Source organism: Mustela putorius, unplaced genomic scaffold (genome assembly GCF_011764305.1).
Source record: "Mustela putorius furo isolate JIRA1106 unplaced genomic scaffold, ASM1176430v1.1 tig00003834_pilon_pilon_pilon, whole genome shotgun sequence".
Taxonomy (NCBI): domain Eukaryota; kingdom Metazoa; phylum Chordata; class Mammalia; order Carnivora; family Mustelidae; genus Mustela; species Mustela putorius.
The window spans coordinates 6,099,096-6,118,241 of NW_025421987.1; the positions used below are offsets into that span (position 1 = coordinate 6,099,096).

Here is a 19,146-nt window from a genome sequence, read left to right on the forward strand (position 1 = left end):
TTTTTAATAGCACTTTACCACAATTATGACTTAACTACTACTGTATTTGTTTCAAGCCCATATCCCCTGCTAGACTAAGAATCTCAAAAGTAGGGATACTATCTCCTTCTTGTGTTGCTGTTTCTTCAACAATTAGCATATAAGAAGCACATGATAACTTAATGGAACAAAAAGTAATGGATAGAAAGAATAATAAAGTACACTAAAATGTTCTATAGTGTTACTGGGATTGGTTAGGTGAGCCCTTCCAAATCAACTGGCTTGATACAACAGGGCTAATGCTACCCTTTTCAATATTTGATTTAAAAAAAAAAAACTTTCAAAGTGAAATATTATTTGAAAAGAAATACTATAATTTCAACACATATGCATGGTAGTACATCCATCCAATAAATTTTAGTTAAGTATTTAACTATGTGCCAGGCACTAGGCTAGACAATGGGACTCCCCAGTGTGAACAAAGCCAATCTCTCACCCCATGAAGTTTAAAGTATGGAGAATGTAATTAACCAAAGAATCACACATATGAACTGTGACAATATTATAACAATACATGCTAGGAATAAAAAGGGGGAGGGGCAACTCAGATTATGGAATATGAGATAAATTGACCTTTTAGCAGAAGGATGGTAGGTCGATCATCTCATTCCTTGATGGAATGATGATCTGAAAAAAGGCCAGTGTGGCTGGAATATAGTGTAAGAGGAGAGATACAGCAAGAGATGACAGGGGCAAAATCAAAGGACCTTTGACTCTAATAAAAAGTTTTAAGGGTAAAAGGAAGTAAATAAATGTTTTAAATACAATAGCAATGTGGCAAGGTTTTTTCTAGGGGGGGTGAAGATTGTGTTCATTTATGTGAGACAGAGAGAAAGAGAGAGAGCACTAGGAGGGAGGAGGGTGAAAATGAGAGGGAGAAGCCGACTCTCTGCTGGGCATGGAGCCTAATGCAGGGCTCGAACTCAGGACTCTGAGATCGTGACCTGAGCAGAAGGCAGATGGTCAACTGACTTGAGCCATCCAGGCACCCCGCAATGTGGCAAGTTAAAAAAAAACGGGGGGGGGGGAGGGAGAATGGATTAGAGAGGAAAGTAAAACCAGAGGTCAGTGAAAGTACTAGAAGGTACCAGAGCGGTATAAGCAAGAGATGGTGGTGCTTTTGGACAACAGAGGCAGCAAGAGAGGTAGGGAGAATTAGTAATACTGAAGATGTATTTTGAACACAAAGCTTTTGGAGGCTGATGTGAAGATGACTTAAGTTTTTGGCATGTATAACTGGGATGACGGAGGTAAAATACACTATGACAAGGAAAATGCTTACAATCTATATGATAGGAGGGAAGTTTAAAGAAGTCGAATGCCCTTATTTCTGTATTTCTTGACTTTACACTGCAATATTCTTTCAGTGCCCTGTATGATGGATAAGGTGAAGAAAATTTTAGACTATTCCTCTAGCTGATTGTAGAACTTAATGCAACGAGGGCCAAGAAATCCATCTAGTCTGGCACTGGTCTAACACACCGAAACATCAACAGTCTATGTAAAATAACTCCTTAGGAACAAAAGTAATTTTGTTACACAGTCAAATATATCTTAGGTCCCCAGTGTTAAGATTCCCTTCCACATAGGGATTTGAGCCTAAAAACCTTATGGGTAATGTTGAATGATCTTGCTAAATGTCATACAACAGAACTATTTCTTCTAGAGTTTTCTTTGTGTATGTAACATTCCAGGGAACTTACATTTGAGTGGTGTTATACAGAGCCTAGGTGAACCTACAAAGATTTAACATCTGGGAGTTCAGAAACAAAAACCCAAACCTTACCCAGCATGTTTATTGAGCCTGGGCTGTTTATATTAGCAATGAAAAAAACTGACATAAAATTCACTCACTTTAAGAACTCCCAATAAAATCAGATAAATATATACTCCATTACAATACAAAGTATTGAATGCAGCAACAGAGTCACACACAAGGTTCTACAGAAGCACTGTGGGCCCAATACATACACTTGGGATGCTGTTGTATGTTAGGAAAGGTTTCCTAGAATAAATGCCAACTGAGCTAAATCTTGAAGAATGTGTAGAGAGGACTATCTTGGAAATGAGAAAGGAAATTCCAGGCAGAAGGACTAGCACATGTAAAAGGCTACCAAAAAGACAGACAGAAGATTATAAAATTCTTATTAATGAGGCTTTATTTGGTAAATAAACCAAAATATAAGTACAACATAAATGTGGTAGTGAGAATAGTTGGGATTAAGAGGAAATAAGATAATAGCTGCCACAGAGGTAATATTAGGGGGACTCATAAAGACTTCGGGATATGAGAAAGTTCTTAAAGACCAGGCAAAATTTCAAGAAAACTCATCATCAGGGGATATTTTTTAAATGATGGATGCTTCATGAGATGCTATAAAGATAGGAAAGGTCCTCACAAGCAAGAGTCATGGGGAATAATATGGTTTATATAAAACAAAGTATTCACAGGGAAGTAGATGTGGAAGAAATACAAGGGAGTCAAATTATAATACATGATCCTTCTGAAAAAGAAAAGAGGTTTTATCTTCATTTTGTATAACCAGAAGAATAAAAAATATGTTTACTGGAACAAATAACCAAAATGAGGAAAATAAAAAGTTCTTTCACTCTAGAGAGAAGTACTACTAATATTTTTAGTATTATATATTTCCAGACTTTACCCACATTTTATAAAGAAAAAGAATTATTCTGAATATACTGTTTTTAACATAACAAACTTTTTTGTGTCAATATAATTTTTACTGGTTAGACTTTGTTCTTCTGTACGGAAGGCTCATGTAACTCATCTCTACATATTGTACATGTAGGGAATTTCCACTTTGTTAAAAACAAGAGCACAAAGAGTTTGGCTTTGTGTGTCTGTAAATACATACAAGGTTTTTTGTTCATCCTGTAACCCTATATAAGTCTCATCACTGCTGGCCTGCTATAAAGAGTAGGAATTCAATTAATAGAGACCACACTATTTTCTTTATCTGTGTTCTAATTGACCCTTTATACACTAATTGGTCCCTCAAGCTTAATATATTCTTCAGGCTTCCATGTGGAATACAGCTGGAGATTACCAATTTTCTACAGAGGTATGTAATATCCCTGCATCTAAAGTATCTTTCACATCATCTATTTGTCCTATGGGTACATCACTGAGATTTTTAAGTGGTTATCCTCCACATAAGAGATTTTCCAGCCGTGCTCTAAGTTCTTGACGTTAAGTATTTCATTCACCTATCTGGCCATTAAAGAAGACCCAACATGCTACAGGTACTCTGAACCTGCTTCTTTGGTCCACCTTCACATTGAGTAAGGGGTTGGGAGGGCTTGGGAGTGTTCTACCTATGTGTATTTCCTGGTTATGCTCTTCAACATTTTAAGAGGAGAGATACCCCAATAACCAATTAGCTTTCTGTTACAGCATAAGGATCTGTTTTTTTCCTTTAAAAAAAAAAAAAAAAAACACTTAAATTCAATTAGCCGAGATAGAGTACATCATTAGTTTCAGATGTTCAATAATTCATCAGTTGTTCATCACATCACATGCCCTTTACATATATATATATGTATATATATAACTTATTTAGTTATTTGATAGAGAAAGAGAGCACAAGCAGGGGGAGCAGCTGAGGGAGAGGGAGAAGCAGGTTCTCCACTGAACAGGGAGCCCAATACAGGGCTCAATCCCAAAACCCTGGGACCATGACCTGAGCTGAAGGCAGACACTTAACCACCCAGGAACCTCTCACGTGCCTTCCTTAATGCCCTCACCCAGTTAACCCAACCCCACACTTGGGATCTTAAATCTACGATCTTAAATCTACTATTTAAAAAAAAAAAAAAAAAAAAAAAAAGGAGCAACATCTCCTCTTTCAGAAATATTTAATACCTTGCCTTACTGATGAGTCTTATTACATTCACACTTAGAAGAATATTTAAAGAAAATTATTTCAAAAATATGCAGAACATTCATTTCTAGAAATGTATTTAAAATCAACAAGTCCCCAGAAGCGGCCTATAAAGAGCCATGGTAGGCTCGCTACATAGAGTCACGAGAGAAACGGTATAAACAGAATTGTGGGAATGTGAGGGTCAGAAGCTTAAGAACCAGAGGTAAGCCTAAAATATACCTAGGCAGAGTTACATCTGTACCACACATTTTTAGCCTGCTTCTCTAACGTATCATTATTTTGGCTAGACTTTTAAAAATGTTAGTATTCCCATATAATGAGGATTATTTCTAGGAAACTCATTATTGGAATCTCCATAGGAAATGAATTCAATTCAGAAAACATTCAAGGGTCATCTACCATATGTCATTTATTATGTAGATTCTGAAAATATAAATAAGAACATCACTCAGTCCCTGCTTTAAAGGAACTTGAGAATACTGAGAATATTATTCATTCTACCAGGTCTTATTTTCAGGAACCAGCTGTATTTTCCTGGAAAATCGGCTTGTTTATAACTTGTAGACAGCATCTGTAGAGAAGTCCTAGAGCCAATTCTACAAAACCCCTCTAGACAAATTAATGAAATCTTACGGAATGCACTCTATACCCATATTAACCTATTTACCTTGTTTTTTTTTACCTTTAAAAAAAAAATCGGTGGGGGTGGGGGCACCGGGGTGGCTCAGTGGGTTAAAGCCTCTGCCTTCGGCTCAGGTCATGATCCCAGGGTGCTGGGATCAAGCCCAGCATCGGGCTCTCCACCTCGGGCTCTCCTCTCCCGCATCGGGCTCTCCTCTTGGCGAGGAGCCTGCTTCCTCCTCTCTCTGTCTCTGCCTGTCTCTCTGCCTACTTGTGATCTCTGTCTGTCAAATAAATAAAATAAAATAAAATAAAAATCAGGTATGCTTCACGGGTTATGAGGACTTCAACAATTTTCCCCAAACAATATTGTACTGCATGTTAACTACTAAAATTTAAATTAAAAAAAAATAGTTTTTAGGGGTGCCTGGGTGATACAGTCAGCAAGCAAGTTGGCTTGTGGTTCTCTCTCCTTCACCCTCCCCCCTCACTTGTGCTCTCTCAAACAAATAAGTAAATCTTTTAAAGAAGTATTTGAATAAGGATAGGTGAAACACAAGTAAAAGTGCAAAGCTCTTCTCTCCTTCTGAATAATCTGTTTTATAAATATAGCCTGGAGCCATACTGTTTACCCAGAGGTACATCTCTGAATTATCTGAAGATCTTTTTAAAGATATATATTCTGGACCCTTCCTTCAGAGGTTCTGATCCCAGCTAAGTTTTGGGTGATCTGACTTAGGTGGGGTGTGCTGCTTATACTCACAAAAAACTCCTAGGCATAGACCATATACACCATAGTAAAGAACTGCTGAACGGATTTCTAAACCTAAGAGTTCAGGTAAGTTTTTCTTTGCTGTAAGCAGGTTTAAGGAGGTAGCATGAAAAGGATCAAATAACTTTGGTCCCATCATTTATTACTTAGTTTCGATAAGACAAGGAATGGTTCTAGAGAGGAGAGGTCTATGGATTTCTTGGTCACATGTAAGCAGAAGTGGTGCAAAGACTCATTTAAATACTACTATATAAATCAAAATTCTTATTTGGATTATCACTCAGAAGAAACTGATTTTAATAGTTCTTGTATTAAAGTTTTATTGAGAAGATTTGCAAGGAAAGAAAAATCACTGATGAATTTTATGAACAAGATTTCCTTGTATTACTTCCACTAGTCACTCATAATACTAGTGCACACCTGTGAGATTTAAATATAGGGTCTCTTTCATATGGTGAAAATATTATACCAAATTGAGCAAATTACTATGGGAACTGTGAAGAGAAATAAGAAAATGACATGGGCATTAAAGTAAAATTCCTCCACTAATGCATGGGGAGATAAGTGGTTCCAATAAACATCAAGGAATTCCCTTATACAACTGGGTTAAACTGCCCTGCAACAGAGGAGGGACTTCTTAATAGGATATATAAAATAATATAGTAATAGAAACCAATCTTTTAAACAATAATCTCACTCCCCAAACGTATAGACTTAGCACATTCTATTCCTACAAACTCAAAGTGTGTGCTTCTAGCAGTTCCACACGGGACACAGCATTTCCAATTGAGGCAGTTACTGCCACTGCTTTCTAAAAACCCAGACTGGAAGATAATTATCATAATAGTTATATGTGAGTTGACCATTTCTGTCTCCTTATTTTTTAGTTATTTTGATTCCTCTCAGAAATACATCTCCATCCCCAAGTATTGTTTTTAAACTAAAAAGAAAGATGTGAAAATATATGTCTAATACCTACTTCTGTATTTTTTAAATCACAAAACAGCATTTAAAGTATATGGTAGGAAGTATTAATCAGGATAAAGGGTATGGGGCATATATATGTGGCCTTTTATATAGATGTAAATGGCAGGGCAAAGTTGGCTAGTCCTGTCAGACAGGAATATTAATGGGGACTGTGTATTAGTTTGAACAAAAATAAAATATATTAAGTCTGTAAATTTAGTCTTGTGAGAGACAAGATGAAGAGAAGGACACCATATAGCACTTAATATGTTGGTGCCACAAAATCTAAGTGAGCCAAGAATACAGTTGCAGCTTATCCAAAAATGTAGGATTCACCTTCATCTGAGTGCTTAGGTACGTACCACTATCACTTGCAATAATCAAGCATCCACATCCTGCCACTAGTAAGATAAGAACAGCCACAGGCAAATGGTGTACATAAAAGTCAGTGGAAGTATAACAAAGTAGCTCCACTGGGGTAAGTTCTGGGAATTGGTTTGAGAAGAATATGTACAGAAGACAAAGGATGAAATCACAAAGGGATGGAACTAGCTCAAAAGTGAAAAGAACTATAATGTATATACTGTGATTTGAGCACAAAAATCTCTTGTCTCTTGATATCTATCGAGTCATTTCCTATGGAAGTAGACAAAGTCACTCTAAAGAAATTGTATTACTATGAAATTACTATTCATGTGGTCTACACGTGGCTCTTAATGTATGGAAAAAAATATAGTCCTGCCTCATGGTAGAGCTTACCACACTAAGATGGTGGTATTCAGATATACTATATTGCATTTAAGTATTATAATATTGGTATCTTTGTTGATATAATACCATTATCTTGGTCTTTTAAAAATTGTGAATGAATGCCTCTTAACATCAAGATCAAGGACTCACCTAATCAATTTCCATGAAAACAAGTTACCAAGTCTCGACAGATCTGTGTGTCCTATTTTATTCCAAAACCACATTGGTAATGGAATATTCTCTCATCTTCCATTGAGAGAATAATTTCTTATAAAGTTAAAATGATAACACTAAAATTCACCTAAGTAATGCTGTTTGAGAAATGGTCTGTAAAAGATGAAATAAGGCAAACATCTACAAGGCTTTCTTAAAAAATAAAAACAAAACAAGCAAATGTTGCATAAAAAGGCCATTCAAAAAGATCCACTGAGTTTTAAAGCGGAAGGATGAGTTTGACAAAAATATCTGTTTATCTCTTCTCATTCCTCCAACTACAACAGAGAAATAGCACTTTTTTACAGTAGAAAATATGTTGCCCTAAAATATTAACTACTCTGTGATGATGGAAGTAATCTTTTAAAAAAATCAGAAGACATTTATTTTCACTTTCGCTAGGACATATTTAGTTTTGTATTGTGTTTAAACATTTCATTGATTTCATCAGCTAATAACTTTAGAATATTTTAAAATATTAAAATACATAATTTCAGCTAATTTTTTAAACTTAAAGATTCTGAAAAAATCAAATAACTGCTCTATAGTACTAGCATAATTACACAAAATATTACATAAAGTATTATACAATATATATATAGATAGACCAATAGTGCTATTTTGTTCAAATGGGAAGTTATTGAAGTTCACTCTCTTGATAACTTTAGTGAAAAGGTTTGGATTACTTTCTGGTTTTCATGGCTTTTGTAAGCTTTTGGTCAAGAAGAGTCAGGCCCAATCAAAATGGGCAGGATAGGCAGAGAAAGAGGTAGCAGAATTATCTCATTTAACTTGAAAAGGCATTTACATATGCAGCAGTGCCTAGCAAAGTGGTCAACTAAACTGTTAACTGTGGCAACTCAAGAGTGATGGACTTTCAGATGATTTTTACTGTCTTCTTCATACTTTAAAGTTCTTTTTAAAATAAGCATACTTATTTTTATAATAAATATCAATAATAAATATGTAGGTAGTAAAATACAATTTAATCAAAATGTACTAACCTGTTGTTACAGAAGACTCTGACTCCCTCAGCTTCTGAGATGCTAAAAGTTTTTCCTGCAAAGCTTTCTGGGCAAGTTGTGCATCCCATTCTTCTAGCTCTTTCTCAAATCGCTGGTTGTCTTCTTCAACAAAATCTCTTAAATCCGGTGGTAATGTTTCTATTCCAACAAGAGCCTGCCCAGTTTCTTTATTTAACTCCTCTGCAAATCATATTTCAAAAACTAATATAAAATTAAGAATTAAAGGAAAAATGCAAAGCTCAAAATAGGATGCATTTCAAATGGGATTTAAAGTATGAATTATTACCATTTAACAAATCAATATTAAAAATTAAAAGAAAACTCAAACTGCATGGATAAGCAGGCCTTATACAGTAGGTTAAGGAGCTTAAGTATGAGTCAGTGCATCATGCGGTCCTTAAAAGGGATTTTAGTGAGGATAAATAGGTCAGATTTGCATTTTATAATAGTTACTAAATAGTTAACTTTGAATACAAAATATATTCTAATTGTCAGTCCTGATTACTCCTAATTCCAGTTTCTTAGAATAAGCCAGCACACTTCCTAATCATAACCATCACCCTCTGAGTCAATTACACTTAACTAATCACACCAGAGAATGGAGTCACATAAAAGAGTTACTTATTTAAAAATAGTTTAAAAACTACCCTATATATTTCATGTTCTTACCTTTTATTAAGAATTGTGCCTTATCATTTATGTACATTAAACAGTATGCACTGGCATTTCTATAACCACCAAAAGAGTCCCTCACTAGCTCTTCCCATGATGATTTTGTCACAGCAATATCATTGTACTTCATCCACCTGTTTTCACGATGATCAAAAATATATGCCCAGTAGTGCCCGGCATTAGCTTGGCCTTCATGAACTAAAACAGCATGTAAGCGATAAGGAACCTAAATATGAAAACAGAAGAGTTAAGTCACAGTTAAGTAGTCCATTAATACCAAATTCCATGAAACCCATAAATTGTCTGTTTGAAGAATTCCATAGAAAACTGGCTGTGACTAAAATTTTGAAAAAATTACACTATGAAATAAAAAGGGGGAGGAGATAAATAAGCTAATGACATGTAAAGCAGGTGTATAAGTAGGATGATTTTTGAGACTTTAAAAATGTGTTTCTTTCAAATAAAGACTTATGATGAATATTTTAAATATAGCACATGATTTGTCTAAACCTTCCCAATTATAACTTGATGACTGAATTAGCAATATGGCCTACATAATGTACACCAAAAGTTAAAATGTAACTGAGTCCTATACTTCCCCCCCCATCTTAATATCCTCAAACAGCCATATAATTTCTCCCATAGGATTTTCTGAAAATTCTTTGCTAAGTTTTACTGTAAAATAATTTTAAAAAGTAAACAATAATTATGAGAATACAACTCAATGTGGGAAATATTAATATGGAATCTTTAAAATCAGCAATTTTATAACAAAACATTAAGAAAAATTAGCTTAAGAATTAGGTTAATCATACAAACAAAAATACATAAATAATTTTGACAGGACTTACCAACTTAAAACTTAATTAACTTACTTGGATCATAGATTTGTCAGAGTACATTAGTTCAATTGTTCGATGGATTCTGGATATGCTTTCCTGCAAATCTAAGGATAGAAGATATTATTTAACATGATTATCATCAAGTATGCTTCTACTAGACATAAGATAGGAACTAATAGTTTTCCTATCAATATGTTAGAGGAATAAGGAAAAATTCCTAAAACTGTTCTTGGAAACATTACTATATGGAGTCCATATAAGACAAAATATCGTTCTTCTTAATAAAATATATGCACCAGTGCATAACTAAAAACCAAAACAAATATGATTCACTTAGAGAATGCACTGTCTGTAAAAGTGAACTTTGTTCAAATCTACAAAGGAAAGTTTCAACAAAAATGTAACAGAAAGCCCCTTACATATTTATATAAAATAGGAAAACTATGAAATAACTTTGCCACAAACTTTCTATAAACATATATGTCACTGAATAAAAATCTACCACAATCACCAACAGAAATAATGTTGCAACTCCCATAACTTATTACTTCTACTTTCAGCAGAAATCCATTCTACAAAATTACTGTTATATTGCCTGTAATAATTTAAAAATTAGATACAATCTAAATACCTATTAAATGGTTAAATGGTTATGGTTATGGAAATAGTTAAATTACAGTATAACCTATACTGTGAAGCTACTGAAAAGAATCAGGAAGAAACCGTGGAAGACTATGAAAAAATATTAGTAACTTCAGAGTGGGAAAAGACCTTTTTCTAAGCCTGACAGAAGAGCCAGTAACCCTAAAGTAAAAAGACTCTCTCCCCAAACTTAAGAAAATCTGTATTATAAAAACAAAACAAAACCAACACCAAAAAAAGTCAAATAACAAAGACGAGTAAGAAATTATCTACAGCATACACTACAGGCAACAGGTTAATACCCATAATGTTGAAGTTTCTATTGAGCAGTAAGAGAACAATAAATGGTTCGATATAAAAAAAAATGGGTGAATGTCACAAGAAATTTATAGAATATTTCACTCATAATATTTCACTCATAATTAAGGAAATGCAAATTAAGACACTGACACTAACATACCATTCTTTTCAATGTTCAGGCTACCACAATTTAAAAAGTACCCAAGGCTAAGGAGGACATTGGGAGACAGACTTGTCTATACTGTTAGTGGGAATAAAAACTGGTTCAATGTTTTGGAGGGAAAATTTTAAAACAGTTAAAATTTAAAATATATACACTTTGCACCAGAAATGACACTTCTAAGAATATATCCTATTCAAACAAGTGTGTCAATATGTATATAGGCCAGCACTATTTGGAGTGACTATCTGCAGTATAAAAAATTACATGCTACTCAGATGCAGGGATATTATACAATAGTTTAAAAAATAATGCTAACAGCTGATAACAGGAATAAAAGAGAGGAAATCAATATTCCAAGGAAAATCTTACCCAGTTCATTGCATTACTATGGTCCAAAGTATGAGGTATTAAGGCTCAAACCCTTATCGGATGAATGTCTTTCAAGTTCCTCAAACTTAAAATGGCCAAAAGTGGATTCATCTTATTCCTACTTTCTCCCCTGAGTTGGGGACCTGCTCACCCACCAGTCTGCCCTTTTCCAAAGTACATTCTGTCTATTCATACCAGCAGGAGGAACTGCTGGGGAATCGTCCCTAATTCTCTCTTTCTCTCTCACCTCCTGTCAGCTTTCTCTAAAGAGTAGATCATATCTGTTCATTTCTTTCCTCCCTCAATGTCCCTGCCTTGGTGTCAAAAGTTTCCTAGCTTCACCCTTCAGAATGTCATCTTAAAGCAACAAACACAACCTGCTGAGTCCAGTAGAAAATTATTTACCTAGTACAGTGTTCAGGAAACACAGTGTGCTCAATAAATGTTCACTAATGAATTCAAATGTAAAAATGTAAAAATGCTCCCTTACATATGAAAAATAACTAAGGGAAACATTTACAGCTACTGGTGCTAATTGTTAGTTGCCATCATGCCCTATTTATGTTATTATACTACATTATATTACATTAGGACTGCTCTTTATTTACATATTGCCTATAATGAGTCAAGTTGAGCATTTAAAATCCAACCATTCATATTGCGTAAAATAATTCCAGTCTTTTGGTATAAAAGAACAGCTCCTAGATTTTTCTTTTTTTCATAGAAAAAAATTAGGATAAAATTGGTTGACAATAAAGGATATTATATTTTGCCATGTAAGGAAAAATTATAATAAAATCTACCATGTAATATTAAAATCACGTCATTTAAAAAAAGAAAAAAGGACATTTTAACACAGCAAAGTAGCAAAGATATAATTTCAGAATAAAGGAGAGTTCCTTCCAACAACGGCCAGATGGCAACTTAACACCAGCACATATACACACACGTGTCCTCTCACACCCAGCAGGGCATTGTCCTTATTTTTCTTATTTTGCTACATGCCAGTTAATACACATTACAGACTGGCACTGAGCTCTCAGATTATATTTGGAAATCTCTGTTAGAGCAGATTTAAAATTAAAATTCACATTTCTGGGGTGCCTAGCTGGCTCAGTTGGTTAAGCTTTGGCTCAGGTCATGATCTCAGGGTCCTGGGATCCAGCCCAGCATTGGGCTCCCTGCTCAGCAGGCAGTCTGCTTCTCCCTCTCCCTCTGCCCCTCCTGCTGCTCAATCTCTCTCTCTCTCAAATAAGTAAATAAAGTATTTAAAATAAATAAATAGCATTTACATTTCTAATTCTTAAATCTGAAAAAAATTTTATCACTTTAACTCATGACACAAACATTAGAAGGAGGACATAATTGATAAAATACACAATTTAATTGTATGAGCTTTCACCAATAGAGTAGCTGTGAATACCAGTTTGATATAAATTTAGAGCACTAAATGAGAAAATCAGACCATCTGCTATGTCATTAATCAACTAAGTAGTCCAGAGGAAATCTGTTGTTCTCTCTGAATGTGATAATAAGATCAAAACACAGGTAGTCAGGCTAGTTTCTCTTGTAAAAAACAAAAAATAAAAAATAAGTTATAACATTTACATCTGAAGTCCAAAGGTCATTTCCCATCTCGATTTTCATAGTCTACCTATCTATCTGAGGGGACGGTAGCTATGCTGTGAGAAGCTTCTTACCTCTGGTGTCATTTTCTATTTCTGTCCTCCAGCGATGTAAACAGCTTTCTAGCACAGAAAGTTCTTCCTCTGTTATGTGCCTTGGTGCTGGATGCATGGGCAAGTCTGGGGGTATCCGAGACTGGGTGAATGGTTTATGTATCACTGATCTCGCTGAAATGGCCGCTATTGATGTAGGTGATGTGCTTGGCAGTTCTGAAGAAGGGGCTCCTTGTTGTTCTGTTGTGCTGTATTTTTAAGGCATAAAATATTTATTATTAAACTTTCCAAGTGGATGCTCTAGACAAAAATTGTGCCAAACACATAGCATTAAATTGGCTTGTAATTTCAAAAAGGCCTTTAAAAAAAGAGAGAGAAATACGTGGATTAATTTAATATCTAATGAGATTTCTATTTTATTAATATATAATGCATTATTTGTTTCAGGGGTACAGGTCTGTGATTCATCAGTCTTACACAATTCATAGCACTCACCACAGCACATACTCTCCCCAATGTCTATCACCCAGCCACCCCATCCTTCCCACCCCCCTCCTGAGATTCTTAACATATGAGGAATACATTATTATCAGGATGAAATTGTGGCTTTATAGAAGAAATGGCTTAATCATTTCAATAAATCTTATGTAGAATTACATAATACTTATCAGCTTACATTATAGGAAAAACCAACTTCATAATATTTTCATGGATAAAAAGTGGAAATCTAAACCAAAATAACAGTAATTTGGAACAGAAAAAAATATGATGAAAATGCCAATTCACAACCAAAAAATCTGCTGAAACAGTGAAATAAGCACCCAGAAGATATATAATCTTGTAAGTGAATTTAATATTTTTCAGAGTTCACTAAAATAAATCACAATGTACATTTTATAAAACCCTCTTTAAAGGTTTTATCAATTTATCAATTATTACACAGTGATGTAATTGATAAATTAATTTATCAATTACATCACTGTGTAATACAAGTAACATAGCGGGCTCTTGAATCAGGACAACTTTTTACCTTGGTAATGTCTGTGCTGTGGAACCACTAGGTGGGGAGCTAGCATCAATATCATCAATGGGAGACGTACAAACAGGTTTACTTGAAGCAAATTCCAGTGCGTACTGTAGAACATCTACCAAAGGGAATCGTTTGGGCCCCGAACCGTAGCTTAAATATCTGTTAACCATAAAATGTATAAATGCTTTTTTCAGTTGTATATAAAGCACATTTGGTTGTTTTTAATAACTGTTATAAAACATGATAGAAACACTTTAATAAATCTTCCTAAACAATGCAATTAATTTTGTTTTCAAATGAAGGTGTTGAAACTGAAGATACATTCAAGAAATAATTTAAATATTCTCCAAATTACGGAAAACAAAGTTGATTACAACTAAATGTGTCTGCACACCGTTATAAATTTTAAATGCTGCTCTAAGGTGTAACCCAATAGGAAAATGAAAACTGACAGCTCCATTTCCTGAGACTGTTTTTATTTTTAGATGTCATCTGGTCTCATGATTAGGATGGTAACTAATACTGTCCTCCCTACCTTTTACTGATCAGTTTTTGTTTGTTTTTTTTTTTTAAGATTTTACTGATGTGACAGAGAGAGAGATCACAAGTAGGCAGAGAGGCAGGCAGAGAGAGAGAGGGAAGCAGGCTTCCTGCTGAGCAGAGAGCCCAATGTGGGGCTTGATCCCAGGACCCTGAGATCATGCCCCGAGCCAAAAGCAGAGGCTAAAGCCACTGAGCCACCCAGGTGCCCCAGGTGACTAGTTTTTAATATGATTAATGATACCTTTTAGAAATAAAAATTACTGGGAAGCCTGGGTGGCTCAGTCAGTTGAGCAGCTGCCTTCGGCTCAGGTCATAATCCTAGGGTCCTGGGATCAAGTCCTGCATCAGGCTCCTTGCTCAGTTGGGAGCCTGCTTCTCTCTCTGCCTCTGCCTGCCACTGCCTGCTTGGGCTCTCTCTCTGACAGATAAATAAATAAAATCTTTTAAAAAATGTTTAGAAATAAAAATTATTGAAATATAACACATTATTTTTATTTAAAAAGTTTGGGGCTATTAATTTTCAAATTTACACTAAAACAAATACTAAAATATAAATTAATTAGAGGTTGCAAACTGGGATCTCTCAGGCCACATTTCAGCCCATAGACCTGTCTGAATTACAGAACATTTGACTATCTAGATTCCAGCGTCTTTTGGGAAGCTCTCAAAAGCAGGGAGAGAGATTCATATGTGGTGTCACACATGATATCGCCAGCTAGTACAGATGGCAGGCTCTCCCTCTCCACAGGGATATGCTCTCTAGGCTCCCGTTGCCCGCCAGCTTATACATGACTTGCTTCCCTTCTTATAAAGTCTCCATGAGGCCCTAGTAGGCATGTGAGTTTGTATTTTCTGTATCAAGGAGAAAAACTCAGTCACCATTCATTTTAATGGAAACCTCAAGAGTTATGTTTAATTTCATACAAGAAGAAACCTTAAAATTTAGGTTAGTTTAACTTTGTTTTGTTTTTTGTTTTTGTTTTTTTTTTTAATTTTTTATTTTTTATAAACATATATTTTTATCCCCAGGGGTACAGGTCTGTGACTCACCAGGTTTACACACTTCACAGCACTCACCAAAGCACATACCCTCTGTTTTGTTTTTTAAAGTAATTTCTTCACCCAATGTGGGGCTTCAACTCACAACACAACCCAGATATCAAGAGTTGGAAGTTCTACTGACTGAGCCAGTCAGATGGCCCTTTTTGGGGATTTTTTTTTTTTAAGATTAGTTTAACTTTCTCTTTTCAGCACCATGAGCATTACCAGTAAGCAATGAAAATACATAATTTTAAACACTAAAATAATCACTAATGCCAACTATGAATTATTTTAGTTTTTAACAAAACTCAGAACTAAAACTTATTCAAGCAAAATATGATCCAGAGTGATTACTACTAGAATTATAAATCACCCAAAGCAAATTTAAAATGAAAGATTCCAGATGGTCACAAAAATATGACTTCCTAGAGTTAGTTCATAATTTCATAAAAGTTATAATACCTTTCTAGTCTTTGTTGTAATACTGTAAGGTAATCTTTAAGTCTCTTGATTTCTTCCCTCTTTATTCTTGTTATTTCTCTGTTTCTGTGCATGTATCTATCAGGAAAAAGAAAAATGACAACATTACACTTTAAGTACCATGGAAATAGTACAGTGAGATATCAGACAACACAGGAAGAGGATTCCTTAAAATTCTTACAGTTGCAATACTGATATAAAAATAAACTTTTTAACTTCCTTGATACATTATTCCCAGTAACTATACTTTTCTAAATAGAAAGAGAACTCCATTTTCCTTGACAAATAGTATTAGACATATTAAAAAAGTAAAGATTTATTCTAAAGAATTAAAGATTAATTCTAAAGAAATTAAGCAAATTTTTTTCTCTAACAGTAATAATTCTTCACTAAGTTACTTAGTCTCAAAACTAAGTCATGCTGTATACCAAACCATACCTGTCCAGATACAACACCTGAGGAAATTCTAATTTGTTGTGGATTTTTTCTGGTCTTCCCAATGCCTGATTGAATTCAAATCTTGACAATTCAAATGTTAACACAGGTGGCAATTTGGTGAACCAATGCTGAAAGAAACAACAACAAAAAAACTTAATGTCACCTGTTGTCTTCTCCATTGCAGTGTTAGGCGCAGGGTGAGGCAGTGGTATTTTTATATATATCATCACAGTGCTGACACCACAAACACATGACCAGGTATGCAATTCAACTAAAGCCCAACTTCCTCCCCCAAAGTTTTCCACACCTCTTGGAAATTCCAAGGATGGGGCTTTTTCTTTCCTAATTAGGAAAGAAAAAAATTTTCTAACAACTCTCCTTCTTCCACAATAATTATTTCCATTAAAATTTCTAACATAAAGTGACAGACATTAATTAAAATTATGGCTTAGCGGCTCAAATTTTCTGGCTTCTTCAATGCTATGTCACTAGTACTACAAAGAATGGTACGTATACTTATTAACCAACCACACTTCAAAAGCCTTGACAAAGAAACTTGTAGATATAGTACACACACACATACACACACACACACACACACATTTTTATAGCATAAATGATCACAATCCTTACTAAAAACTAGAAACAGATCTTCCCTTGTTTTAATTTTAATTTTCCTACTGGAATTCTGACAAATTTAAGAAAAAGATCTCTTACTAATACGGAGTTTATACTAATGATAATTATATTTAAAATCTTTTTAAATGACCAGTCTTTAAAGAACTGAATGCCTCATCACTGTGAGCCAGTTCCTCCACAAACTTTGGCAATTGTTCAGTTAAGCATGAAGTGTAACAAAACTACAAAAGAGAATTATTTTCATAAAAAAGATTCTGGTTTTACATAAACATATTTTAAAGAGAAATGAACAAAAACTCATGAATCATCAAATGCAGAAGTAAAAATAATGTAATAAATATTTTTAAATGCTTATTAAAAACCACTGTAAAAAGTAATTGCCATACATTAAAACTATGTGTGATATTTGCAAGTGCCACAAAAGGCAACCACATAAATATCAACTAATTTAAATTCAAACATCCCAAAAAAGCAGTAATAGAACACACTTGGCAAACTGCATTTGACTACGATCTTGAAAGTTGTTACTTTTCTCTAAATAAATAAAAATGGTTATTCAAAACTATTTCTCCCTCCCAGAATGCTAAAGCTTACATGAATTGAAATCTCGAGTTAGACTTGGTGTATGTTTAACCAAACACTGAAGTTTAAGAAATGTGTTTTATACAACAATAAAACTGAAGCTGACTAGAGACAGTTACAAAAAGATCTAGTACCAGAAGAATCTCTTAAGTTTTGAAATTTCTTGAGCTAAGTCTGCTTATTTATTTTATTCTCACCTGGCACTGTCAAGAATTTGCTTAATTCTAATACACATAAATAATTACTACTAAGAATTAGAACATACCCCATACATATCACAAAGAAAATTTTTCTTAGGATAATATTCTCTACTCCACTTTATGATACTAAAGTAAGTAGGTTTCAAGAACTGTCACTTTCATATTTCATTGCAGTATTTCAACTGTCACCATTAAAATAAAATAGTTACATATTTTTAATTCACAGAAACCTACCATGGTCAATAGAAATAAAATCACCCAAATTGGGGGTATGCTTCTCAGTAGACCATGAGAAGTCCAGGAAATAACTTCCATACCTTAAGAAAGAATGTTCATAAAAGTTATATAATATGTCTCTGTTGGGAATGTATTTCCTTTAACAGCAGTGACAGTTTTTTGCTACAGGAGTGGAAGGATTTCAACTTTCTTATTCTAAATCTGATGGGGATAGGAAGAGATAGCTGGCTATTCCTTTAATTCATCTTAGAAAATATTATGGGTTTGTCTACCTCTGTGATTTTAGGATTATAAGTACAGCAGTATATAACTAGAATTTTCAATATAAAACAATGAGATTTTTCTTTCAAAATATTATTTTCCATTCGATAAAAAACTGTATTTGCTTAATTGCCATATATTAAACCATACTCACAGCATGGTATGTCATGCCACAGGTCATTAAAGGTAAAAATAATGCTTATACTTTCCATGTCTCTAAACATTTTATTATTACTTATTATCCTATTATATTGTATAATGAATTTACAGGAGTAATAAATTAGGGCAGTTAGTGAATAAAAACATTACATGGGCAACAAAAGTGCTCTTGAACTTATTATGATTAAAAATCTAATTTAGCAAAAATATTTTCGAGAGAGAATAAGTCATCTTTATGAACTATAATAGCTGATTTTTTATTAATATGTTTTAAATAAACCTTGCTTTTGTGAGATTACATGAATTTAGGAAGCAGGGGACTGAAAGATGAGACCTACCATTTCAAATTCCCACAGAACACCAAACAAAACCAGGATATCAATCAAGCACAAGAAGCAAACAGTTCCTATCCCAACTTGAAAATTAGTTTCAGTCATTTAATTGGGTTTACCCATTTGTCCTTCCACTCTAAAAGATATTATTTCCCATATAACATCTACATATATCTAATAAGGTACATGTAGGTACTGTTCCTCTAATTTAATTTTTAAAGTCCTGCAAAGTTTCTTTTAGCACTT

The 19,146-nt window shown here is 34.1% G+C and overlaps 1 protein-coding gene across 7 annotated transcripts in view; it reads right to left on the minus strand.

Annotated features, from left to right (window-relative positions):
• USP25 (ubiquitin specific peptidase 25) overlaps positions 1-19,146 on the minus strand; it is a 128,817-nt gene that overhangs the window by 31,378 nt on the left and 78,293 nt on the right. For all 7 annotated transcript variants that reach the window (XM_045088192.1, XM_045088190.1, XM_045088195.1 and 4 more), the window contains 7 exons: positions 16,491-16,618; positions 16,035-16,130; positions 13,989-14,147; positions 12,980-13,206; positions 9,839-9,909; positions 8,961-9,189; positions 8,271-8,471 (listed from right to left, as the gene is read on the minus strand). In XM_045088192.1, coding sequence (XP_044944127.1) covers positions 8,271-8,471; positions 8,961-9,189; positions 9,839-9,909; positions 12,980-13,206; positions 13,989-14,147; positions 16,035-16,130; positions 16,491-16,618 — 1,111 coding nt within the window. The remainder of the gene's footprint in view (positions 1-8,270; positions 8,472-8,960; positions 9,190-9,838; positions 9,910-12,979; positions 13,207-13,988; positions 14,148-16,034; positions 16,131-16,490; positions 16,619-19,146) is intronic.